This window comes from Haliotis rufescens, unplaced genomic scaffold (assembly GCF_023055435.1).
Source record: "Haliotis rufescens isolate VD_foot unplaced genomic scaffold, xgHalRufe1.0.p SCAF_14, whole genome shotgun sequence".
Lineage (NCBI taxonomy): Eukaryota > Metazoa > Mollusca > Gastropoda > Lepetellida > Haliotidae > Haliotis > Haliotis rufescens.
The window spans coordinates 27,724,331-27,751,572 of NW_025963824.1; the positions used below are offsets into that span (position 1 = coordinate 27,724,331).

At 39.6% G+C, this 27,242-nt stretch overlaps 1 protein-coding gene across 2 annotated transcripts in view; it reads left to right on the top strand.

Moving 5' to 3' along the window:
- The first annotated feature begins 966 nt into the window (after positions 1-966).
- The window catches only part of LOC124131278 (probable methyltransferase-like protein 24), a 42,584-nt gene continuing 16,308 nt past the window's right edge, over positions 967-27,242 (top strand). Inside the window, exons 1-2 of one of the 2 annotated variants that reach the window (XM_046494447.2) lie at positions 967-1,058; positions 26,908-27,028. In XM_046494447.2, the coding sequence (XP_046350403.2) occupies positions 26,954-27,028 (75 nt within the window). In that variant the 5' untranslated portion in view covers positions 967-1,058; positions 26,908-26,953. Of the gene's footprint in view, positions 1,059-7,356; positions 7,478-26,907; positions 27,029-27,242 lie in introns of those variants that run through there. The other variant, XM_046494446.2, reaches the window with a different exon arrangement.

Sequence of the window (27,242 nt, forward strand, 5' to 3'; positions counted from 1 at the left end):
CTGTAATCGTTTCTTCTGTTTAAGCACCTCAGCAAAAGTTTAAATAATGGCTTACATTGAAAAGTGGAAGTGCCCATTATGAAATAGGGGTCAATAATGTAGAGTTTACTTGCGTATGCAAATAGAGGTGTAGGTGAATTAGGTGTAGGCGAACTGAGGACAAGCCACCTGTTGGGCCATTCAAACGTCTCTCTCCCTCATCGCAGTTAAACGTGCCATTTCGTGTGTGTGCTTTTTGATGTTGTGTTCGTATCGTGTCGGGTCAGCATTTTTATACATTCGTGACCAACTCGTGTTATTCCGGGACATTCGTCACCACTCGCCCCTTTCCGTAACCTGCGGCTTGTCCCGGAATAACACGAGTTGGTCACGAATGATTCCGGGACAGGCCTTCTTGCAGGTTACGGAAAGGGGCGAGTGGTGACGAATGCAGTAAAAACTATTTTATACAATTTCCCTCATTCAGTCTTGTTTGACAACGGTATAAGGATCTATACCGAAACGTCGTTTTTTACAGTATTAAAGAAGTTGTTATCCATAAAATTGTGTCTACCATGTCAGTTTTTTACAGCAGATCTGCACGTGCATTCCGTGCTGCGGCACCTGTCGTCACCAAAATGTCAGATTTTCCCGCTTTTCCCTACGGATTATATTTGGTTTGGTACGCGGCATATGTTATCATATAAAATAAATCACCCATAACAATAATGTTAAAAAAAATAGTTAGCATCGTATCTTTTGGACATAGTTTAGCTGCCATTGACGTTTTCGACAAATGCGCATATCCAATATTTTTGCCAAGCTATTAGTTACCCATCGGCAAGTAATTTGTTTTAAACACTTACATATCCAGAGAAGGAAGTTTTAGACTTAAAATTTCAAGCATACATTGTGCAGTGTTAACAAAGCCACGCTCTATTAATACCACCGCAGGATAACAGGATATGGGTATGTATGCGCGTTACATTCAACAACTAACGACTTGCCGTGCTGTCAAACAGGCTTGGACGAACGTGGACTCCGAGGACATTTTCATTCGACGCACAAGTTTCTGTAAGGTAAATATACATCTTCAGCATTGTTTTAGTCCTGGAGTATAATCAGTAGCACAGAACAAGGCGTATTCCATGAGAATAATGTGATTTGCAACGTCTTGCTGATCATCTTGCTCTTCTGTCACACATTACATCTTGTCCACAGCAGGGTAGTGACAATGGGCAGTTTGGGACATCTTGCAAAGAACGACAATTCTACAAACAACTCCCCCCCCCCCCCCCCCCCCCTATTTACTTGTTTCACATAAATATAATTAAACGCGATCTTTGAATATTAAACGCGATCTTTGACCTACATTTCCAGAAACTTATTGCAAATGTCCCTCTGCAAACATATTAGTTGTAAGGCTACCCACGCAAGGTGTGTTTGGCTGTTGGTAAAAAATAACAGCTCTGTGTTTTGTTTATTGGAGTGTGAGTGAGTGAGTCCTTTGTTCTGTTCCGACAGCTGAAAACGAGCTCAATGACACAACTTTGCCTGTCTAAAAAGGCAGCTGCTAAGCTACATAGAAAGACGACCAAAAAATGTCGTCTCACCGAAACTTGCAAACAAAATATTCATGAATAGGATTTACAATTCAGGTACCTGCAGAGTTTAACCTTCATAAAGACTCCAATAACTATAGCCTCCAGTTAAGGCAGTGAGTGAGTGAGTGAGTTGGGTTTAACGCCGCTTTTAACAGTATTCCAGGTATATTACGGCGTGTCAGGTTGATGTGGGAGGAAAACCCGAAGTGATGCAGGTCTCAGACGTTTACCACTTCGGTGAAACCCACGAGCACGGGTATGGTGCTGACAAACCTAGAAACATAATTGCGGCGAACTTGAATTCGAACCCACAATCATAGGTTTCTGGCGTGCCCAAGGGACCCACAGCGAATCACGGGGCATTAGACGACTGGGCCACCCGTGCCCCCTGTTTATTTGAAATATTTGGAGGACTAATAATCAATCGGCCTCCTTGTGCAATAGAAATGACGTTTTACACGCGAATGGAAACCTGTGATATTAAAAAGATCGTCTCGCTTATATGACCAAGGAGGATGAAGTTATGTAATAATATAAATAAGTCACTCGAAACTCGGGACCCAAGGCTCGACACTGTAAATGCTAAGTTCACCCCGGAAATATAATTCCTCGCCCGTTCATTTATATTATACTTCGGTGAAACCCACGAGCACGGGTATGGTGCTGACAAACCTAAAAACATAATCGGGGCGAACCGGGATTCGAACCCACAATCATAGGTTTCTGGCGTGCCCAGGGGACGCAAATCTGCACAGCGAATCGCGGCGCCTTAGACGACTGGGCCACCCGTGAGGATATGTACAATGGTCTGAAAAGTGAAGACAGTGTGCATCTCATAGACACATGCAAATATTATACATTTTAGTGTTTTTATATAGATTTAACAATAGTAATGGAAACAATAATATGCGGGCTACTAAACCTGTTATTCACTGTGTGTGGGTGTGGGTGTGGGTGTGGGTGTGAGGGCGTGCGTGCGTGCGTGTGTGTCTGCTTGTACTGGTCCGGACAAATGACGCCCACATAACGTCGTCATTTGACATCGGAATTTTATGCGAGCGAACGATGCTATCAAGCTCCTCCTCCTACATGTGTTATTTTGCCAATTTGTGTTCTGTACCCACGTTTGTAATTGTTTTAAAGCTAGAGCGGTATCATCATAAGCAGGTTGTGCTGGTTTACCGATCTTTTTTTTCTTCTGAAAAACAAAAAACATTTTTGGATGCTAAAACATAATCACGTCATCCTGTATTTAATTAACATTTCTTATTCTAATACTGCTAATGTTTGTCAGTAGCCAGTGATAGCATGTTCATTTTCGGGTATGAAATATTCTCTTTCAAATCAATAGTGACGATAAGCTATGACTTTATTTCGTATTTGTGATGGACACTCTTATGGCTCACGGAATTAATGTGGAAGCATTTTAGGACATACTTTGTTACACAGTGGTTTTTGCTTGGTAATATGATCTCCGTTTTCTGACCACCAAGATCCACCATCCCAAGGCCCCTTTAGTCTGTCTTATAGACCCTGATACGAATATATATCAAATACAGCCCATGCAAGTCTATAATGTTTGGCAAGTCTAGATGACTGCAGTATCAGAATCAGTATCGGAAAATGAAGAGAGTCACTTGGCTCCTTTTTATTATATTTTTATTAAGATAACTGAACCACTGGTTTTTTTCTGTACGATATGTTCATTTCAGAGAGTAGATGTTAGTCTAAAGGCCCCTCTGCATAAGGACCAGCACTGAGCCTGTTTATGGAATGTCATTTTTTAACTTGAAACTCCACAATTTCTGCTCAGATCCGAGCATATTCTGACCACTGGAGCATATAGTAGAAAGACATGACCTCGTTACGCCACCCCTCCCCATCAGGTGTTTGCTAAAGCGAGAAGGGCAGGAAATGTATGCTTCTGCCCAGCGCCGAGCTCGCGACACACTGTATCCGACCCGTGAAGATTCCGGGGTATAATAGGTCTTCAGCAACCCATGCTTGCAGTAAAAGGTGACTATGCTTGTCGTAAAAGGCGACTAGAGGGATCGGGTGGTCAGGCTGGCTGACTTGGTTGATGCATGTCATTGATCCCAATGGTCCAGACTCGATTATTTACAGACCTCCGTCATATAGCTGGAATATTGCTGAGTGCGGCGTTAAACAACAAACCAACCAACCACACTGTATCCAGCATGTGATATACTGTAACAGTATATTGCACTAAATATACTGAATTCTGCATGTGATAATTATTTGCGGAAAATGTACAACTTTCAAGAGACAAGATTCAAGTTGCATTTAATATTACACATCAGACCGCCGTCATGTCACTGAAATCTTGCTGAAATCGACGTAAACACAATTTTCCTTAAAAATGGAGCGCTGCAGTCATAAACAAGCATATTATACATATGTAGTACCAACTCACTCAATCTGTTTCGAATATTCAGCAGAATTAACCAGCTGTGAGGTGAGATATTAGATGTTTACAAGCAGTCAAATAGGGATGACATAGGACCCCTCGCTGATTAGGTTCTTGTTTACTTTAGAGCAGTGTTGGCCATGTTTGATGATATAACCAAATGCCAGCGGCTGTAACCGACAGGAGCTCAGACAGGGGTGGGGCGGGATCGGGGGCCAACTGGAATTATTATTGTGAGGTGTGGGCTGTGACGTAGACTGTCTCCCAGACCCAAGAGAATAATGGAATTATGGGGAAAGTCTGGATTGCCTCAGCTCTAGCGTGAAGTTACGAATTGTTCTGTGCTCCTTTTGAATTTATTATTTATATTTGGTAGACGTGGATGGACCAACCAGGAAAGATATTGATTGGACATTAATATCACATGTTACCACTGATCCAGTTAAATTCATCACACAATAAAATAATAGTATTTGATGTTACTAAGTGCATGATCATGTACATGTTCATTGTAGTAATGCACATATACCAATCAACTTGATTATACTTTATATTATCGTGCCGACACATCAATCCGTGGTACTCACAAATCCGTGGTATTTTTTTTGACGTCATTTCTCGCGCACCTCGCACGGATTTGCGCCCCCTAGCGATTGTTTACCTTGACAACTCGATCGTGACAGCTCCGAGCGAAAAATGTTCAGAATTGCATCTATTTGCGTAAGTACAGCTTTATATTACGATAAACTAACTAAAACTAACCTTCTGCACGTAATGCACTTTTTGTACCATTATAAAAAATGAGATCGTAAAAAATATTCAACTCGTAAGTTCAGCAAGAGAAGTTCGTCTGCTAGCTGATGTAAACAGTAATGTGTATCACGTGACTACTAAGGAGAATACCCGCTCAATTTTTAAAACTATGGAAGCTGAGTAGGGCCATATCTTATATCGTTTATCGTGGTTTGTAGGATAATCCTGCGAGACGCAAACGACAGTACCGGCCTTATAGTCCAACACAACTGAAAGAAGCCTATCTGGAAGTAGTTGAACGAGGTTCTTCTGTCTACAAAGCAGCCAGGAAGTACTCTGTGCCTGACCAGACTCTGAGGGACAGAACAAAAGGCATTACTTCCCCAGAATGTTTGTCCTCTGGACCAGGGCCATTATTTTCCCAAGAAGAAGAAGCACGCCTTGTCGACCCCATAAAGCTTATGAGTGAGTGAGTGAGTGAGTATAGTTTTACGCCGCTTTTAGCAATATTCCAGCAATATCACGGCGGGGGACACCAGAAATGGGCTTCACACATTGTACCCATGTCGGGAATCGAACCCGGGTTTTCGGCGTGACGAGCGAACGCTTTAACCACTAGGCTACCCGACCGCCCCATAAAGCTTATGGCCTCAGTAGGGTATGGATATACCAGGGCGCAGGTTATCTGTCTTGGAACTGACTATGCCATAAATCTCAAGAAACGTAGTAATGTTTCCAAATCACTATCACTGCAGTGGTTTTATGGGTTGATGGGAAGATGGCTTGAACTGAAGTTGCGACGACCAAGGGGATTGTCTCAATTACGAGCCACTGCCACATCTGAGGAGAGCATTAACAAGTATTTTTCTCAACTTGAAGCAGTTCTTGACAAGTATGACCTAAAGTCAAGCCCAGAGCTGATCTACAACGTCGATGAGAAGGGAATTAATCTCACACATTCTTCACCGCAAATCGTTGGATCTGCAGACGAAGTTCCAATTGAAATCTGCCCAGAGAAATCCTCTACAGTTACTGTTTTGGGATGCGGCAATGCATTGGGTCAGAAGATTCCACCTTTTTTCATTTTCCCTGGTTCACGCATGCGCGATGACCTCTTAGATGGTTCGACAGTTGGAACTTGTGGAACTGTTAGCGAGACGGGATGGTCCAATACAGACATATTTCAGCGATGGTCGACAGGCCATTTTGTGAAATATGCCAAAGTCGGAGGTGACAAGAAAACTCTGCTGCTATATGACGGCCACAGGTCTCACATCACCCCTCATCTGATAGATTACGCTGTTGACCAGGGGATAATCCTGTTTGTTCTACCACCTCACACAAGCCATGTTCTCCAGCCGATGGATGTTGGGTGCTTTGGGCCTTTCACCAAGATTTTCAGTTCAGAATATAGGAAATGGCAGCGGTCAAATTCTGGAACAGTTAACCGATATAGCGTCAGTTCTTTGGCCTGTAAGGCATACGAGATTTCTCTGTCTGCCAGTAACTTGCACAGTGCTTTCAGGAAATGTGGTATTTATCCATTTGACCCAACGGCAATTGACAAGTCATTCCTGAAGACATCTACGTTTGCCAATCAACAGTTGGAAAAAGCTGCAGAAATTTCAGTTACATGTCCTGACATCGTTGAACAGCCCCCAGATTCAAGATTTTTTGAAGATCATCTTCCTGTTATTACCATTAAAAAATCGAAGCCCAGACGTTCTATCCATAAGATCGTTGGTGGACAAGCAATTACGGAACCAGATATTTCATGTCAAGTCACGGCTTACATCAACCAGTCCAAACAGTCAACAAACGGAGGAAGCAAGGCATCAAAATCAACTGCGAAGCCAAAGACAACTAAACCAACTACCAAGTCTACTAGCAAGGATAAGCAGGACAGTATGTCATCCCAACAACCTGGACCATCTGGGATTGATAAGCTCCTTATCTCAAGCGACGACCAATCAGATTCTGAATCTAACAACGATGATGACGAAAAGTGTTGTGTATGCGGAAAGTTTCAGCCAGTTGAACTGAGGCGATGTCAACATGTTGAATTCACTAAGTGGGGACAGTGCATGCATGGAAATTGTGAACACTGGGTGCATTTAAAATACTGTTGTGACATCTCCTTTCTTCGACGACATGATGTGTTTTTCTGTCCGTGTCACGGTCTACCTTGCAGACACCAAGTGAGTGAGTGAGTGAGTATGGTTTTACGCCGCTTTTAGCAATATTTCAGCAATATCACGGCGGGGGACACCAGAAATGGGCTTCACACATTGTACCCATGTCGGGATTCGAACCCGGGTCTTCGGTGTGACGAGCGAACGCTTTAACCACTAGGCTACCCGACCGCCCCTGCAGACACCAAGAGGAATAACGACATTTGTGATGATCATGATCATAAACTGTAAATAATCTGAAAATTTGTGTTCAAGTGACAGTTATTTCATATTTCATAATTCAGTACAGTGTTATCTGTATTTTGTTACGTTTGGAAGTGCCTTGGGAACATTACTTTCGATTCCAAAGAACTTTGACATTGTGGCGTGTGCTAACCACCCGTAGCTTGACGCGATGAACTTTACCACGGAAACATATGACGTCACTACATGTTGTGTAAAAATGGCCGCTATTGTACAGCAGCCGATACGGAGGCATTTGTGGACAAAGTGATGTTTCCTTGTAATTTAATGGTGTAAAGGTGAGTGTTCTAACGATTTATTTCACATTTATTGCTTGTCGAAGTCAGCGGGTTGGTTTATCGTAATGCTATTCTTAATACCACGGAAACACGCGTCGCGAGGGTATATTGTAGCGCGGCATCAACGATAACGATATGCTATCCTTACTTGTGATCGATGTATTGACAATGGACGACAATTCGACATTTGTATTCGAGCTATAAATAGCTTCAGCAGGGGCAGTACCGGTGTCAGTGGATCAAACAAAACTTCGTAGTTAAAGATGTGTATCTACAAAATGAAATTCAAAGGAGCCTAGAACAATGCTTACTTTCAGGGCTAGAAGTGAGGAAATCGTTCTAGACTTGATTTGGATTCATTCTAAACGATTCTCTATCTGTGTGCGAGCTCAGCCTGTGTTACCGCTTATAGATGAAAACCAAGCCTCGCTTTCACACAGGTTATAAATAGATTCAATGCTAAAGACCCCATAGGGACGTCACAACCCCTGTCACAGGAAGTGAAAAATCCTGGGCTCTACGCCTACCTCATATAAACCTTTTATTACAAATCTTATATGAACATGTAATGTTTTCACATATTTTCCATTTCCACATTTGTCAATTATTAAAACAACACCTTAATATAACCCATTCATGCACTGTAGAGGCTGTGAGAACATGTTTCTTGAAGTCACGTGACCTCAAAATATTCTCTTACAGGGTAGAAGTCATTCACAAAAATATGGGTTCCATCTATCTTAAAGGGGGGAGGGGCCAATTCCTATGTTTCCTGCAATCACTGATCACTAAGCTTACTATATCCAACTTAAAATAGGAGGAGCTACAACTGTAAACATGTTTTTAATTGGATAAAAGACAGTTCCCAGTTTTCCCCTCGAAGTGACCAAGTCCCACACAGAGCGGCCAGAAACATAAATAAATCTGGCACGTTACTGATAGCATCACATTCTAGTGACAGATATGTTACTTTAGGGCAGCTTCACACCGTTTGTTTAAATTTGTGTTGACTGATTTGTTATTGATTGTCCAATTTGTATGTCAGGGGTCTAAACTGATTGCTTACAGGTTGTGGTGTTTAACATTTGGTTCTTTTTGTCTTAAGCTGTCTGGACATAGTGTTATCACACCGAACAGACATTTGCGCTTAAATAAATCAGAACTTAAATCTCAATTATGTACTGGTTTGTTAGTTTTAATTAGGGAAAGTAACCCTTCACAACACCGGAAGTAGTCAAGATTTTAGTCACGTGACCTCTATCAGTAAAATGATTGGCTCAAACCTATCGTCTGCTGTAGCAGTATACTACTGTTACTGTTGTAGTGGATTACTTTTGGATTATACCTTGGCTATTGCATTTTAATGCTCAGTCATGGCTAAATTGTGTGTTGGCATGGTATCTCAGTGAGCTAGCACTATAAATCGGCATCAGTCCGGACTAGTACAAGCAGTCACACACACACACACACACGTGCATGCACGTCGCTATATAAGTGCAATAATCTTGGACGCCACGTTAAACCAAATTTCACCTCACCTCACCTCAGGTATGCATACAGTTGGGACAATTTTAAAGAAGATGATCCTCATCATGAAATGAATAAACCTTATTATCCAGGTGAAAAGCATTAATATCCAGTGAACATATTTCGTAACATGGAAAACTAATAAAAGTACAAAAAAGTTGTTTCAGTAGAAACCTCTGTTGACAGAGACTACAGTGTGCGAGCTCAGGCTATGTTACCGCTTATAGATGAAAACCAAGCCTCGCTTTCACACAGGTTATAAATAGATTCAATGCTAAAGGCCCCATAGTGACGTCACAGCCCCTGTCACAGGAAGTGAAAAATCCTGGGCTCTACACCTACCTCATATAAACCTTTTATTACAAATCCTATATGTACATGTAATGTTTTCATATATTTCCCATTTCAACATATGTCAATTTACCAAAATAATACCTAAATATAACCCATCCATGCACTGTAGAGGCTGTGAGAACATGTTTATTGAAGTCACGTGACCTCAAAATATTCTCTCACAGGGTAGAAGTCATTCACAAAAATATGGGTTCCATCTATCTTAAAGGGGGGAGGGGCCAATTCCTATGTTTCCTGCAATCACTGATCACTAAGCTTACTATATCCAACTTAAAACAGGAGGAGCTACAAATGTAAACATGTTTTTAATTGGATAAAAGACAGTCCCCAGTTTCCCCCTCGAAGTGACCAAGAAGTCCCACACAGAGCGGCCAGAAACATAAATAAATCTGGCATCTTACTGATAGCATCACATTCTAGTGACAGATATGTTACTTTATGGCAGTTTAACACCGTTTGTTTAAATTTGAGTTGACTGATATGTCATTGAGGGACTAATTTGTGTGTCAGGGGTCTAAACTGATGGTTTACAGGTTGTGGTGTTTGACATTTGGTTCTTTCTGTCTTAAGCTGTCTGGACATAGTTTGTCAGTGTTATCACACTGAACAGACATTTGCACTTAAATAAATCAGAACTTAAATCTCAAATATGTATTGGTTTGTTAGTTTTAATTAGGGAAAGTAACCCTTCACACCACCGGAAGTTGTCAAGATTTTAGTCACGTGACCTCTATCAGTAAAATGATTGGCTCAAACCTATCGTCTGCTGTAGCAGTATACTTCTTTTACTGTTGTGGTGGACGATTACTTTTGGATTATACCTTGGCTATTGCATTTTAATGCTCAGTCATGGCTAAATTGTGTGTTGGCATGGTATCTCAGTGAGCTAGCACTATAAATCGGCATCAGTCCGGACTAGTACAAGCAGTCACACACACACACACACGTGCATGCACGTCGCTATATAAGTGCAATAATCTTGGACGCCACGTTAAACCAAATTTCACCTCACCTCACCTCAGGTATGCATACAGTTGGGACAATTTTAAAGAAGATGATCCTCATCATGAAATGAATAAACCTTATTATCCAGGTGAAAAGCATTAATATCCAGTGAACATATTTCGTAACATGGAAAACTAATAAAAGTACAAAAAAGTTGTTTCAGTAGAAACCTCTGTTGACAGAGACTATAGAGTGAATATGTCATCTGCTAGCAAATTGTATTTACTGTTTGCAGGTCGCACTTGAGAACGAGGCTTGGTTTTTACGGGAAAAGATATCAATTTCAAAATTGAGGCTATGCTCGCACACTGTATGGTCTAGGAGACATACTAGCTACGGTGTCAGTATCTCACGGAGAATTGACCCAGGGTCAGCCTGGGTCAGCCTGGGTCTGTGTAATCGGATTTGTTGTGGAGTCTAGGGTTTTGTCTGTTTGCTCAATAGAACAAAGGCGCGCGAACAAGGACACCATGCTCCACCTCCCCACACAAGTCTGCCATAGCAGATATATATTATTGTGATTTGAAATCTCTGATTGAACAATTGCGAGTTATTGCATACTCTGTATTCTTTCGTCTTGGTGGAAGTTTTCTGTTTTATTCTTTTTTAATTATCAACAAATATTGTGAGCTATAAAGTAAACATCTACCTGGAGATACTACCACTAAACGCATATCTGATAAATAGGACTAAATTACTAATATTCCTTTCCTAAACACTCCTACTTACAGGCATTCTAATCATAATATCATACTATGTATAGTTCAAAAGTTGAGAAATATTGCATTTCAAATAATGGCAAATTAATGTCTAATACAGTGTATTCTTCCTCATTTTGAATTCATTATAATTTATGCAATAAAAGCTAAACATCAGATCGTGATATAAACAGATGTGATCCACTCTGTGATAAGTGAATTATTTATTTCTTACTATGGAATAAATAAAGTGAAAAGATACATACAAATCATTTTAATCTCTTTATGTGAGTAGGTAACCAGTGATCGAGACAACTCACTGACGGAACAGCTCTTCTACTAGTCTATATTTCAATACATGTATTTGGTATTCTTAATAATTCCACAAAAGCTACACAATGGCGACAAATACTGTACCAGCATCACAGATACCAATGATACAATTTGAACACGATACACATATAATTACTTTAAAGTTAAAATATGTCTCTAAAAAGTAAATTAGCAGGTTTTAAAATATACGCTTCCGACATTTTTCGTATTATGTTTCGTTGGGCGAGAAAAGCAGTGACAATAGTGACTGGTGTCTGATGGGTGCAAACAGGTGTCGGGTCGCTGTCTCAGATTGCTCAAATTGCTTGGCCCTAAATACCCGGACGACGATACAGACCGTGCAGTAGTTTATCTCAAAGTCCCTGTACCATATTATTTTCCCTTCCGCCTAGCTTAGCCCTTACTGTATTGCTATAGCCCCAAATGAAGCAAGTCTAGATTTTCAACAGGCTGAGGCTGAAATTTCCATCTCAATTGGGCTCCTTTTTAATTCAAACATAGTTGTCCGTTTATATCAGACACGAAGCATTTGTCTAACCCCAGTCTGCCATAGCAGATATATATTATTGTGATTTGAAATCTCTGATTGAACAATTGCGAGTTATTGCATACTCTGTATTCTTTCGTCTTGGTGGAAGTTTTCTGTTTTATTCTTTTTTAATTATCAACAAATATTGAGAGCTATAAAGTAAACATCTACCTGGCACTGCAAACACGAAAACGTCGTTTTTTTCCGTATATGGTCATTGGACGGAAAAACGACGTTATTTGGACGTTTTCAAACCATCGTTTTTCCGTCCAAATAACGTCGTTATTTGACATCGGAATTTACTGGGAGAGAACGATAGCGTTAAGCTCCTCCCTTTCTTGATTGACATTGTCAATCAAGCAACAGCGCCTACCGGTATTTCTACTTCTCGGTTTTCATTGGTCTGTCCCCGCGTGTTAGATTACAGGCCCGCGTTTGACGCTGCACTCGAAGCGCTTAGCGGAAGTACTGAAATCAATCGTTCTGCGCATGCGGATTACTTAATGCCTTGACCAAATTTTCCGTTCTGTGCATGCGCGATTTCGCGTATTGTTTCCTAGATTTAATGTCACCACTATTTGACAATGGTTCATAAACACAGTCACGTGAAGGTTCGGAATCGTAACGAGTAACTCCATTTAAATTGAAGAGTATCCCCAGTGATATGGGAGATTCCAAGATGAAACTATTCTATGGCTATCTAGGCTGCCACCCAAACCGATCTAAACGGGACCCGATAGCTTATTGGATGCTATATAGTCATATGGAAGTGGACAAGAACTATACGTTGTATTCCGGCCGATTGTTCTTGCATTTACTTATAAGTCAGGAAAATGGACTTAAAAGGGGAGTTGTTGAATGTAATTATTTTAATTATTAAATGTTGCCTATGTACTAATCTGGACGAACTTCTCATTGTTCTATTTATGTCATCCTATATACTATTAGTATGTTACCGTTCTAAAGTCAACCTCTCACATTACATTATATTGTTCATAGTATCAAAGTTTAATAAACAATATCAAGAGCAGCGATTTACACCACTGAAACACCCAAACACAAGGCTGTTATCAAGCGCTAGTGCAGACGTGATGCATCGTAAAAACTGTATCGTGATGTCTTCAGAAATACAATTATACTACGAGATAGTACGGCTAACGCTGACTCACCGGTGGAACAAAGACAATATCGCTAATACAGATATAACGTATTTGAATGTTAATACTAAAGACAAACAATCATTATTTTTGCAGTGACGATATAACACGTATACACATTTATTGTTAACTTTCATCAGTTTTGCTCTTCATTTTAATAACTTTGTTTTCACATATATATGTAGCAATACCCGACAAGCATGTCATACATAATTATGGGGCAGTTTTCAATCTTGTGCTGACTTACTCTGGTGTTAATGAGCGAAGTTTATTGGCTTGTGTGTAAAACCCCGTTTTTCTGGTAATCCTATTATTACTTAGTTTATTTCTATCTAATGACACCCTGTACTCTGGATCATGGCTCCGTGACTATCCATAACAATTAAGATGAACATTCAGTTCAAGTAAATGAATGAGTTTGTTTTCACGATACAGTCAGTCAAAAAACCAGTGCTGTGAGGTTTGATAACACACTTCTACCAGGTCGAACATCGTGGATCCTCATTTTCTGCCTAAAGAGAATCATAGTTCATATGCTAATCCATCTGCGAATACCCTCCCACTCAAGACAACCTTACTTGTTGCTAAATCTATCATCTATCCCCCCAATCTCACCCCCCCCCCCACACACACCCCCGCACGCACGCACACACGCACGCACGCACACACACACACACACACACACACACACACACACACACACACACACACACACACACACACACACACACACACACACACACACAACTGACCTAAATAACCTGGACAGGAAATACTGCTGATAGCCTCTGGTCAACTCAGCCGCGCCACCGCAGAATGTTCGTCCAACTCTGCAGGGGGCATTCTCAGTGGCTTCAAACGCGCTGAAATGTTTTCGCCTTGCATCCAAGATGCCGGACAAGTGAAATCGTATGAAATTTGGCTATTTTAGGTCTTATCTCTTTTTTGATTACCCAATAAAGTCAATTCATAGTTGCACGGTTGTGAAGAAGCTTACAACTTTATAAGACTTATTCATCTCATTCCAAAAAAGCTACTCGCGCTCACATAAAGTTGTAGTTATTATGTCACTGTTTTATTTCTGTAAAAATATATTACATGTTCAACAATAACAATTAAGATGAACATTCAATTTCCGATATAAGTAAATGAATAAGTGTGTTTTACGCCACAATCAGTCAAAGACCAACGTTGTCCGGTCTGATAACAGACAATCTACCAGGTAGCACATTGTGTACACCCTATCCCCATTGAAGTCTCCACTGTGGGTATTCCTGGGGACGAAAAGGCCCCATGTACCTAGGAATTTCATCAATACATTCATGCGCGGCATTCTCTGCCTAAAGAAGTTCATATAGTTAACATGCTAATCCATCTCGAACTACCATCCCGCTCAAGATGAATGTTTTATGTAACATCCAACAGGCCCACATTTACGCACGCACGCACGCACGCACGCACGCACGCGCACATACATATTTGGATTTACCAATCCCTGAATTGAGAAGACGTGCGTTACGAAGCTCCTCCAAGTCATCATCAATATCCGTATATGTCTGTGATATCATTACCCATCCAAAGCCGAATATACATTTATTGTGTTTTCTTGACAACAAATGTTATAATTGGGATAACACTTTCTGAGTAAAGTACAGATTCTCGTACTTTCTTGGGTTGAGTCCCGTCCGGGATTTGAACCCACACTGTGAGTGAGGCACCCAATCGCCAGAACACAAAGTTGGCGATCTAACCGAGCCACCGAACCAAAAATGTTAGTCCAGATGACGTATTATTTGTGTACTCCTCTGACAAGAGAAAAATGGCACGGCTTCTATGACCGAAAGCTTTGAACCAACAATGCCTTTAAGAAAGTGGTCAACAGTAACACATATTATATTTGGATACCACTTTCTCAGTAAACTACATATTTTTAGGGTGGAGATAATAGACGTTGATGGTTGATTATTAATGGACAAATTAAAGCCAAAACTTAACTTATGAATGATTGGTAATGGGAAATGGACAATGGGCAAAAGGGAGGCGGGGTAATCAGCGCCATGCCAGTTATCTGTTGGCTTCCCTTGTTGCGTTCCCTTCTTTGCTATCTTTTTACTCTTGTTGTTCTTACAGGTACAAATATATGTTCTCTGCCTCATAGCATTTAATGATATGCAACTGATGAAGGAGAAAGTATATATTCCGAAACGCAGTGTTCCTCCTGACATCCATAAATATTTTTCCTTGTGTGTATCAGTTCTTAATGCCCTTCAAAGACTCAATCTAGCTTTGTTTTTAAATGTGGTGATATTTGCGTAGAATATAATATGGTCATGCCTATATACATTTGGGTCTTTGTCTACATAAGCATTTAGACATACAATTTAAAGCTAAGGACATTGCTAATTCTGCAGGCATGAAGTACACGTCATAGCAAGCTGTGATCTTTATTCATACTTTAGATATTCGTAATGGAGATCTGTAACTGAAGTTTACCGTAATCTTCCGCAACTCTCACCTCCTGACCAGTTGAACGTCTTAGTGCATTCAGATGCCATTGTAAAATTCCAGGCTGCCCCTCTTTCTGTGATGTTTTGACGGATGAAATCTATTGCGTTATAATAATCTCTGTTTGCTGATATATAATATGTACATGTTGTAAAATATTTACGATATTTTAAACGTGTAATTCGATGCATATGCAATGCAATGTGAACATAAGTGCGGATGCACGAAGGCGGTTATAGTCATAGTTATACTGCGATGGATGTAGGGGAATGGTAGGGGTGTGTATGTATGTATGAAAGCACGAATACCGATACATGAGGGCGGATATAGTTATAGTTCGATGGATGTTGGGGAATGGTGGGAGGATGGATTATGTATGAAAGCATGCGCATGGATCCATGATGGCTGACGTAGACATAATGGTGGGGAAAGAAGAATGTGATGTGTGTGTGTGTGTGTGTGTGTGTGCGTGTGCGTGCATGCGTGCATGCGTGCATGCGTTGTGATACGAGGGTTGGCGAACATGTTGTCAGATGATTGTGTAAGTAAGTTAAGTGGTTGAGGATGTGGCAGGTATGAGTATTGGTACATACAGACTTGGGGTTGGGGGACTGGGTGTGCCTGTACTGAGGTCTTTTGTTTCACTCACTTATAGTGTTTTCTTTCACTCAAATACTGTTTTACGCATTTTAATGACTGAAACTGTAGTGACTCAAAGGTCATACTGGCCGGGCATTCAACATATCTACCCCAACTACATACGTAGCCATTTTTATGGTGTACAATTCTTCTTCTACCTCTCTCTCTCTCTCTCTCTCTCTCTCTCTCTCACACGCACACACACACACACACACACACACACACACACACACACACACACACACACACGCATTAATTGTTTTATTAAATGTATCTTCGAGAGTCAGTAAGAAACTAGAAATAACTGCCTTTGTTCTGTAAACCTCACCAAGTTTCAGCTTTCGCCTCTTCCTTTGTGGACTGAGGTTTCACATTTGTAAAATGATCTCTCTTATCTGTCTGTACCATCAACTTAACTGCCCTCACCCCCTGCAGTTTTCCCGTCCCATATTGCCAAGCAGGTGACCCACAAGGAGGAATACCGCCCTCCCTCAGTCCAGTGATACTGTGCCTAGCACAATATGTTGGGGATACGTAGCCTTGCTGTGGGCAAACATTTTGTAACAATTTGGCAAACTTTGATATGTAAACAGCAAATATTATTCAGTTTTATTTCAACAAAATCGGAAAAAATCGGATCCTACTTATTTTGTGGATACCATAACAATAAATCAAGCCAATAGATCGTTTGAGCTGGCATGAATATAAAAAATAATTAGCAAGTCGATAGTCATAATTCCCTCTGTTGGTCCCACGTGAAATGTTCTTCATGAATAGAATAGATGGCTGACTTTAAGGATATTAAAACATTACATTTAGGTTCAGTTGTATTTTTATATTTGTATCATTTTGCAAATGTTACAGAGACCTGATCAGGGATATATAATAATGTATAGTCGCTATTCTTAAAGTAAGAATATGTTAGATTTATCAACCAGAAATATTGCACACAAGAGGATAATCATATTTAATGACACTATTCAACGATATTTGTGTATGTTATTGCTACATGACACGGATACGTCATGATAAAGCAATTAGAAATTGGCATTTGATGATATAAGATAGCTACGTGATAAATCACAAAGAACAAAGAAGGAAGCGATATTTATTTCACGATAAAACATTGTTCTATCATGACGTCATTTATTGAGATTCGAACATGCACTCGCAAGTTGAAAAGTAAAATTTGTAAATTTGACCTTATTTTTGAGCGGTATGTGTCTAGTGAGTTGTTCCCAATAAATGTTGCTGGAGAATCCGAAAGTGAGAGTGATATGACAATCGGTATTGGGAGAAAAGGTACAGATGATTGACGAGAAAATTGTGAGAATATGCGGGACCAAACTCAAATCCTAAAATGGATTTATCTAGCATGGCCCCTGTCGGATTCTATTCAAGGTATCATCATTATTTAAGTACGGGTAAATATTGTAAAGCGTGTATTTTTTCCTAATTTAACACCCTAAAAGAGGCTGTACGTAATGTTGATATCTCATATAGAAATCAACGAGTCTCGGTCGTTGTTTATCGTACAATAAACAACTCCCACTCGTCGTTTGTTTCTTAATTACATGACCATATACACTAACATTATATCTTTTCATGTTTATCGGTCAACAAAAGCGACATAAGCATTTCCATTATTATGAGAAACCCTTGCCAAAAGTAGCGCCAACTGCACCATTGCGACAACATCAGGAGCATGTTTCATGATTCATCATAATAAATGATGACATTGGATGCTCGCAAAAACGCGAGCTCATTCCGATCCACTAGTGGCACCCGCCACAAACACATCCAAAGGCAAGCCAATTGTTCACCCGAAAAGGCAGAGAATTGCATCAGACATCATTTTTGTCATTGATACGTCAAACCTGGAAATGCCGTCTACACGTCCAACACAAAGCCCAAGCCAGGACCCAAATCCTTCAAACGTGGCCAAAGTTCTGTTAATTACATACATTTCCCCCTAACCTTAAATAATCTATACTAGTTCTGAAGTAAATCGTATTTACCCGTATGAATCGTCTTATGTTATTTATTGCCGATAAACAGAATATGCACACTTTCTGAAAGTACTGTGTAATAAGTCACGCACCAAACCTATACTCTCGATATACATGCTGCTCTTACTTAAAAAAGAATATTGGGTTAACAAGATACGTATATTAAAGTACCATGCTTTCCTGATGTGCTCTCATTCTAATTTGAAATAATGGCATAAATAGTTACCACTCATCTTTCAATATTTTTCAGGGTTGGGTTAATCACGAACATATTTGAATATGTACAACATCTATACTTACTTATCTTTATACTTAAAGGCATCAGGTTTGTCTGTCATAAGACCCCGAAACAAATATGTCCAACACAGCCCAATATTTGGCTCTTGGCTCCTTGTTCTTATATTTTATAAGTATTGTTTAAACAACTGTTTTTTTCTGTAAAATATGTTCATTTCAGAAATTAGATGTTATTCTAGCATTAGGTCTGTGGTACGTTTACTGCATCAGCATTACATTAAAACGATATTACATTATATAAATCCATACAGAGGAAATGCTTAACATTTATCTTTTAAGGAAGAGTGCAGGACGACTTGCTTTATACATATAAATGTGGACATATATGTATGGACATTTGGATGATACAGATACATACCTCCTTAAAGATAGTGTTCGTAGATGACTGTAGAAAATGGAATAATTATGTGAGTAATCGGGTTAATACCACGTTCAGCAATATTTAGCCATATTGCGATATTGGTTTCCAACATACAAGACGGACCATGAAATTATGACTTGAACTTGGACCTGGCTTTCTGGTGTGATGTAACACCCCAGAATCTCCGGTAGAAAAAGGGCTCAAAGCACGAATTAAGATCACGAGATGATACTGATGTATGCATCTGGACATATATTTGCGTAGTATTACTACCTTAATTCATCAGTATATATGTATTTTGCATAAAAGGATATTATAGGATGGACGCTGACATGCGCATATAACCTATTCACCAGTGCTGTAATATTTCATTTCTTCTGACACATATCGACACGAGAAATTATATTTAAATTTAAAAGGAGCCCAAGTGGGATAGAAATTTGAGTCTGAACCTGTTGAACAAGGCTTGTTTCATTTTGGGCTATAGCATTGCCGCAAGGCCTTGGCGGAAGGGAACACCTGTTTGCACCCATCAGATACCAATCACAACTTCTCTCTCCAAACGAAAACAAAATACGAAAAATGTCGGAAGTGTATCCTTCTAATTTTCTATTTAGATACATGTTTTAACTTAAAAGTAATTATATGTATCTCATGTATTATTGGTATCTGTGATGATGGTACCGTTTTGTTGCCATTCTGTAGCTTTGGTGGAGTTATTATGAATATCAAATACATGCCTTGAAATATGGACTTGTGAAAGAACTCATCATTGAATCATTTGCATTTAAATTAATGCATATACCATTTACTTGGCGTGTATGGACATATTATCCATCTACTTATACACACTTATTATGGACATATACAGAATTTCATTGTACCTTATTATTTAAAAAAATACCCGTGAAGATCCGGGTTAGAATAGGCATTCAACAACCCATGCTTGTACGAAGGCGACTTGGCTCGCTGACTTTGTTGATGCATGTCATCGTATCCCAAATACGTAGATCGGTGCTCTTGATGATAATGACTAAATTGTTTGGTCCAGACTGGATTATTTACGAACCACCGTCATATAGCTGGTATATTGCTGAGTGCGGCGTTAAACAACAAACAATCAAACAAAATCTATATAATTATTAAACACCTTCCAACAATGAGAAATTAAACTTATATTTTCTAAATATTCTGTTATATTTATAACATAATTTGATTCATAATTTAATTATGACGTTGCTTTCTTCCCTGTCATTCAATGTGCATGTTCAAACCCCTAAACTTTTAATATTTCATTTTTCATAAATGGCTACGTTAGTGCGTTGCCTAGATCTCTCGTTACCTATTCACAAGAATAGATTAAAATAATTTGTTTTACTATCATATTTCTGTTTATCTAATTCATAATACGAAATTGATAATTCATTTATAATAGTATAGATCATATTCGTGTATATCACTATCTGATGCTAAGGTTTTATTTCAGAAAATATAATTAATTCAAAATGTAGAAAGATACACAATTTGCCATTATTTGAAAGTATGATATAATGATCAGAATGCCTGTAACGGGTAGTATTTAAGAAAGAAATATTTGTCGAGAAGTCCAATTTTTCAGATATGCCCTTCAGTAGTAGTATTGCATATCTCCAGAGAGAGGTTTACATTGTAGTTTTCATTATTTGTGGATAATTCAAAAAGCAACATAGAAAATATATATGCTACCATGACGAAAGAATACAGAGTATACATAACTCGCAATTCTATATATTCAGCAAACAGCCCAAAACCGAAACTCCACAACATATCCGATTACACTGATTAAGGCTGTCCCAGTTCTCCATGCGATACTGACGCCCGTTCGTCTCCCAGACCATACAGAATAAATTTAAAAAGAATCTAGCTCAAGTCTAGAACGATTTGGCAAGCCTAGATTGCCTTAATTCTATCCATGAAAGTAAGCATTAATAAAAAAATATTGTTCTTGTCTGCTTCAGATTATATTTTGTAGATACTTATTTTAACTAGGAAAATTGTACTGACACCGGCGCTGTCCCTATTGAAGCTATCCATAAGAATTTCGAATTACCGTCCATTGTTCGATGTCAATACATCGATGACAAATGAGGATATCATAAAGTAATCGTTGATGCCGTGCTACACTATAATAAAAATTATAATCAAGTTGACTGGTGTGTACATTACTACAGTGAACATGTACATGATCATGCCCTAATAATCAAATGCCGTAATGTCAAATACTAATTTATTATTGTGTGATGAATTTAACTGGATCAGTGGTAACATTTGATATTAATATTCCATCAATTTCTTTCCTGGCGGGTCCATCCATGTCTTCAAAATGAAAATAATACAATTAAAATGGAGCATAGAACAATTCTTAATTTCAGGCTAGAGCTGTGGAAATCTAGACTTTCCAAATCATTATAGACTTGAGTTGGTCTCATGTTTTACATTATTCTCTTGGGTCAACGTCACAGCTCATACCATACACTTACAAGACCAGCTTGCCCCCCGCCGGAGCTCCCGGATTTTGGTTATATCATCTAACATGGCCAACTCTGCTCTTAAGTAAACAAGAACCTAATCAGCGAGGGGTCCTTTATCATCCCTATGTGGCTGCTTATACAAATCTGATATCTTTTCCCAAAGACCTGGTTAATAATATATTTTCTGCTGAATATTCGAAACAAATAGAGTGAGTTGGTACTACATGTACATATGTATACGGTTCTATTTTAAATGACTGCAGCGCTCCATTATGAAAACAATTTGTTTTAACGCCGCTCGCAGCAGTATTCCAGTGATAAATGACGGCGGTCTGTTGTATATGAAATATATGCAAATTGAATCTTGAATCTTGAAAGTTGTAACATTTCCGCAAATAAGTATCACATGCAGTATACAGTATATCAACTGCAATATACTGTATACATCAGTATACAGTGTGTCGCGAGCTCTGCGCTGGGCTGGAGCACACATTTCCTACACCTCTCCCTTCGGCAAACACATCACGAGGGTTGCAACGAGGTCACAGGTCAGGCGTGCACTCGTCAGTTGTCTAATACGGTCAAGAGTAAGATCTTCCGGAAGACCACTGCACTGGAGGTATGTGGATTATTGAGGAGGTACTACGTGTTTGGAACTGGGAGTTGAACACTAAGCACTTTTAGAGAAGAGCTCACAATAAAACGTTATGTACTCGCGGACGGACTTGTGTTTTCATTTCAAGACGTACATTTATCAGGTTGAACTTCCTAACTGTAACAATAACTGAACTTTACGCCTTTTATACACATTTGTGATGGGGCGACAATGCGACAACGAGACATATTTTGACCTTGAAAATGTCGCGTTACGGCATCGTCGCCCTTTTGTAAAATAAAGAAAAGGATTATCAAAGAGCGACAATGCGAACACGCGACAATGCGACAAATGGCCAATTGTCGCGCTTTTGTTAATTTTGACACGTTTTGCTTGTTTTTGTAAAGGCGTCAATGCGACAATGCGTCAACGAGACAATGTCCCTTCCATAGTAATCCGTGCAAATAAAACTGAGTAATGAAATAGAAGTCTGACATGCCAGTTAAAAGATAGAGTGTTGCAGCTTCTGATTTCATAGATCTTCAAGAAGGGTTATCAATAATGGGATGGGTGATGAGTTCAACTACATACGCTGTGATTAACAATAATGCTCCGAGTCAATACATTTTGTCAAATGTATGACATGTATTACGTGAATGAACATAGTGTTTATACTCGTCCATGTTTTTGACGGACAAAATAATTTACATGCTCGGTAAAACTGAGGACGGGCATCATTGTGTGTTTCCGTGCTTTGTTCAGGTGAACAATTGACTTGTCCTTGCATGTGTTTGTGACGGGTGTCACTTGTGTGGCAGGATACGCTCACCTTTTCCCGAACACCCATTGGATGACCTGAACCACTTCGGATTTTTATCCCACATCAGTCTGATACACCATGATATAACTGAAATACTGAAATACTGTACAGTTGAAAATGATGTTTAATGCGATTACCGTAGTGTGTTACTGCAACTGTTCATATTTTGTGCAGTGATGTTATGTAATATGTAAAAGAAAGCATATTCAATTATCCAATTGATTTGAATAGAATAAACTTGCGTCAGTGTATTTTATTAACGCCCCAAATCTTAATTTAAACACATAAAATAACAGATCACGCATGGTGCCTTGACTTACTATTAGATTTAATGGGCCACCCCGGAATAAAATAGTTCCCCCCAAAGCGAGGAACATGTTTTAGTATGTTTACAAGAAATATATTCCAAACAATATCCTCATTAGATGAGAAGATCTTTTACAGAATTACCTCAGTAAGTCAATTACAATGACAGAGCGTCGTAATACATTTACATCAAGTACAATACGTCAAAATGGCCGACACGATAAACGTGACGGGAGATATTTTCGAAGTTGTTAATTAACCTGTGGCTATTTCAAGCCTTTGGCATCACTGATCAATTGGCCGATCATTGAAAGGTGATTGTGAAGATGTGTCAAATAGATACTAAGGTAAATTCATAGATTTCTGTAAATTGTCACTGCGACAGTTTGGATTTTTTTTCGTGTTTTTTCTCTCTGGGATGGGTTGTAGCGAGGGTATCCTTAAATGGGCTTGCAACCACGCTTCTGTATGAATTCGTACCAGGGAATTCCAAGGGTTTTCCCAAGGAATGTGGAAGTAGTCAGTGTTTACGCCTTTTCAAGAATACAGTCACGTGAAGAACGTCATGTGACCGACCTCGCGTCCAAGTCGTATATCTTGTAAACTTCACATTAAAAAAATAGTTATTGTTATAACCAAATGAAACACAACCCATTATCCGATAGGGGTAACTGTACATAGCCGTTACCACAATAAACTTAGTAACATTGTTTGGTTTGACTTCTTGGCGCGTGTCTGAATTCCATTAACATGTAACATATCCTAAAACTAGCTTATCAGCAAATCTCGCTGCACTGCGCGCGACAGATACTAGAGCAAGGCATGCCAGAAATACGAAACCTAAAGCTTCCGAAAGGAAGCCTTGGACATCACGTGCGTCGGGGGACCAGCGCCATCTGATTGGCCGTTAACAGTTGTACAAGGCGGAGCAAAAAGCATCGTTTTTCCGTCCATTTTACGCTTGAAAAACTCGACCCTTTTCTGGACACTTTCTAGACGCTGACCAATTAATCAATTTTAATGAATTTTTAGTCGTTTTTCCGTCCAATGACCATATACGGAAAAAAACGACGTTTTCGTGTTTGCAGTGTGGAGAGACTACCACTAAACGCATATCTGATAAATAGGACTAAATTACTAATATTCCTTTCCTGAACACTCCTACTTACAGGCATTCTAATCATAATATCATACTATGTATAGTTCAAAAGTTGAGAAATATTGCATTTCAAATAATGGCTGATACAGTGTATTCTTCCTCATTTTGAATTCATTATAATTTATGCAATAAAAGCTAAACATATATATATATTGAAAGATGAGTGGTAAGAATTTATGCCAATATTTCAAATTAGAATGAAAGCACAGCAGGAAAGCACAGCACTTTGATACACGTATCTTGCTAACCGAACAGTTTTTAAATAAGAGCAACATGTACATCAAGAGTAAAGTTTCCGTGTGTGTCTCACACTCTCGGAAAGTGAGCACAGTCTGCATATCTGGGACTCATATAACTGGTAATAAATGTCATAAGACGATTTATACGGGTAAACACGAGTTATGTCGTCACGCGTCGTGCACGGACTGTGGTTTGGTCGGTTTTAAATTCGGGGCCTGGGTGGGGCAAACGGCATTTGCAGGTCTGACGTATCAATGACCAAAATGATGTCTGATGCAATTCCCTATTTTAAACTGTACCGTGTGTGCCCGTGCCTTTTCGGGTGAGCAATTGTCTTGCATACGCATGTGTTTGTGTTTTGGGCCACGGCGGCGTCATCCTTGTTTGATGGTGAATCATGACACATGCTCCCGTTGTTGTCGATAATGGCAGGACTTTTGTCGCTTTTGTTGAGATAAACAGCCCCGAGTGGTTTATTCTCTCCGCAGTGGTTTATTGTACGATAAATAACGACAACGAGTTTCTTTTTAAAATTATATGATATATCAACATTACGTACAGGAAAAGATCGCTCTCACTTCGTATGCGATCTTTCAAGCATTGCATTTATTTACGTTGCTCAGCTACATTTATAGGGAAACAACTCACAAGGGACTTCCCTCTCAAAGATAACGTTGTCACATTTACCACGTCATCAAGTTGCGAGCGCATGTTCGAATCTCCAGAAATGACGTCATGATAGAACAATGTTTTATCGTGAAATAAACAACGCTTCGTTGTTCTTATATCATCATACATGTGTCAATTTCTCATTGCTTTATCATGACGTATCCGTGTCCAACCAATCGTATAGCTATAGCAGACACAAATATCGTTGACTTCGACGTACATCTAGTACATGCTTAATTTTAAGCATAGGGACTATACATTATCAAGTCTCTGTAACAACTGCAAAATAATACAAACTGTAATAAATGTGTGCATGTTGTAATACTCTTAAGTTAATGAATGCGGCATTAAACAACACCAACATAATATCCATAAGAATTAAGAATTATGTTTCTAATAGCAATGTTAAAATAATCTGCATAATCCCCATACCTCTCTCTATGTTTAATATGAAAAAATAATAACTTTTGTTTATAACAATCTGAAGGAATAAAAATGACAATGGGTCAACAACAACTACTGCTGATGCAATGCTGCTTCCAATTGGCGTAAATCTTGTACAGGAGGATCTCGTGCCTGTATACGCCGCGCAGGAATATCCCAAACATGTTCAAGGGGGTTCAAATCTGGGCTCATTGCTGGCCAGGGTAGAGTCGTTATTGCATTGGCCCTCATGTAATCCACGACTGAGGCCTGGCATTGTCATCCATGTATTGAGGTCGAGTAGCAAGAGGGTGGTTGTCAAAATGAGGAACGACGACTGGCCTCAAAACGTCCCGGATGTACTGAGCCCCTGTTAAATTGCCCCTTATGGTGACCAAATCCAACCTGCAGTCATGAGAGATACATCCCCAAACCATTACCGAGCCCCCGCCGTGTGCAACAGTCGGTTTAATGTTCCTGGGGGTGTAGGCCGTGTTCCGGTGCCTCCAAACTCTCGTTCTTCCATCAGCGACATGGAGCAGAAAGCGACTTTCGTCTGACCAGTGGATCCGTCTCCAAGTTCTCAGATTCCAGTTCTGTCGCGCAATACACCATGATAAACGAGCAGCTTTGTGGTGATCTCTCAACAAGGGATGCTCTATGACTCGTCTAGCCCTCAGTCCTGCTACTTTCAGCCGGTTCCTGACGGTTCTGGTGCTGAAACGACGATTGGGCAAACAAAGCTGTTTCAGACGAGTACTTGTTAAAAAGGGTTCTCGGCGTATGAGACGAAGAAGGTCCCATCTTCGCGATGTGTCGTTACAGGAGGTCCTCTGGATCTGGGACGGTCTTGTACATCACCGGTCTGAGCATGTTTTTCGACTAAACGGCTTACGACAGTGCGATCATACCCCAAATTCCGACCAATTGCATTACAAGACATTCCTGCGTTATGCATGCCAATTATTTGCCATCTTGTGGCGTTTGATAATCGCCTTCGTGCCATGGTCACACCATGTCACGCAATACCTGTTTAAAACCGAGCTTAAGAAAGCAGTTTTAACGTTTGGATATACTGCTTTTAGAGATACTCGAGGGAAGCATGCTGCACGGGCATACCATGCATGTCACGTGAGCTTTCGTCACGCATGACTGATTACATCATCTCCAGAAAACATAATTCTTCCCGTACTTACCAAACAATAATGAAATATATTAGGGTGTGCTTAACTTTTTTCTTTGTGTATATATAACATCCTTTCGATTTCTGTTAACTCTGTTATCTTGACCACAGATATTCGCCTGGTGGCTACACGGAGACGTCTCGTTGAGTGGAGAAAATGAAAGTCTCACCTATTGGATTCCTGTTTGGGGTTGGCTGTGGAGTGTTTATTCTTTTTATCTATGACACGCTGGTGAGTAGCTGTACTATCTATTTCATAACTGGTTTAAAAAGAACAGGGCTTCACAGTCTTATTGAAAGCGGTTGTGTGGGTGGTGCATGTAAAATACAAAAATGTTGGCACATAATTTGGGAAACAACATGCCTGTATCCCCCAAACATTAGTCAAACAATGCTATTTTTGTTTACAGAATTTGAGCAAATGATTTAGATATTATTTCCCATAC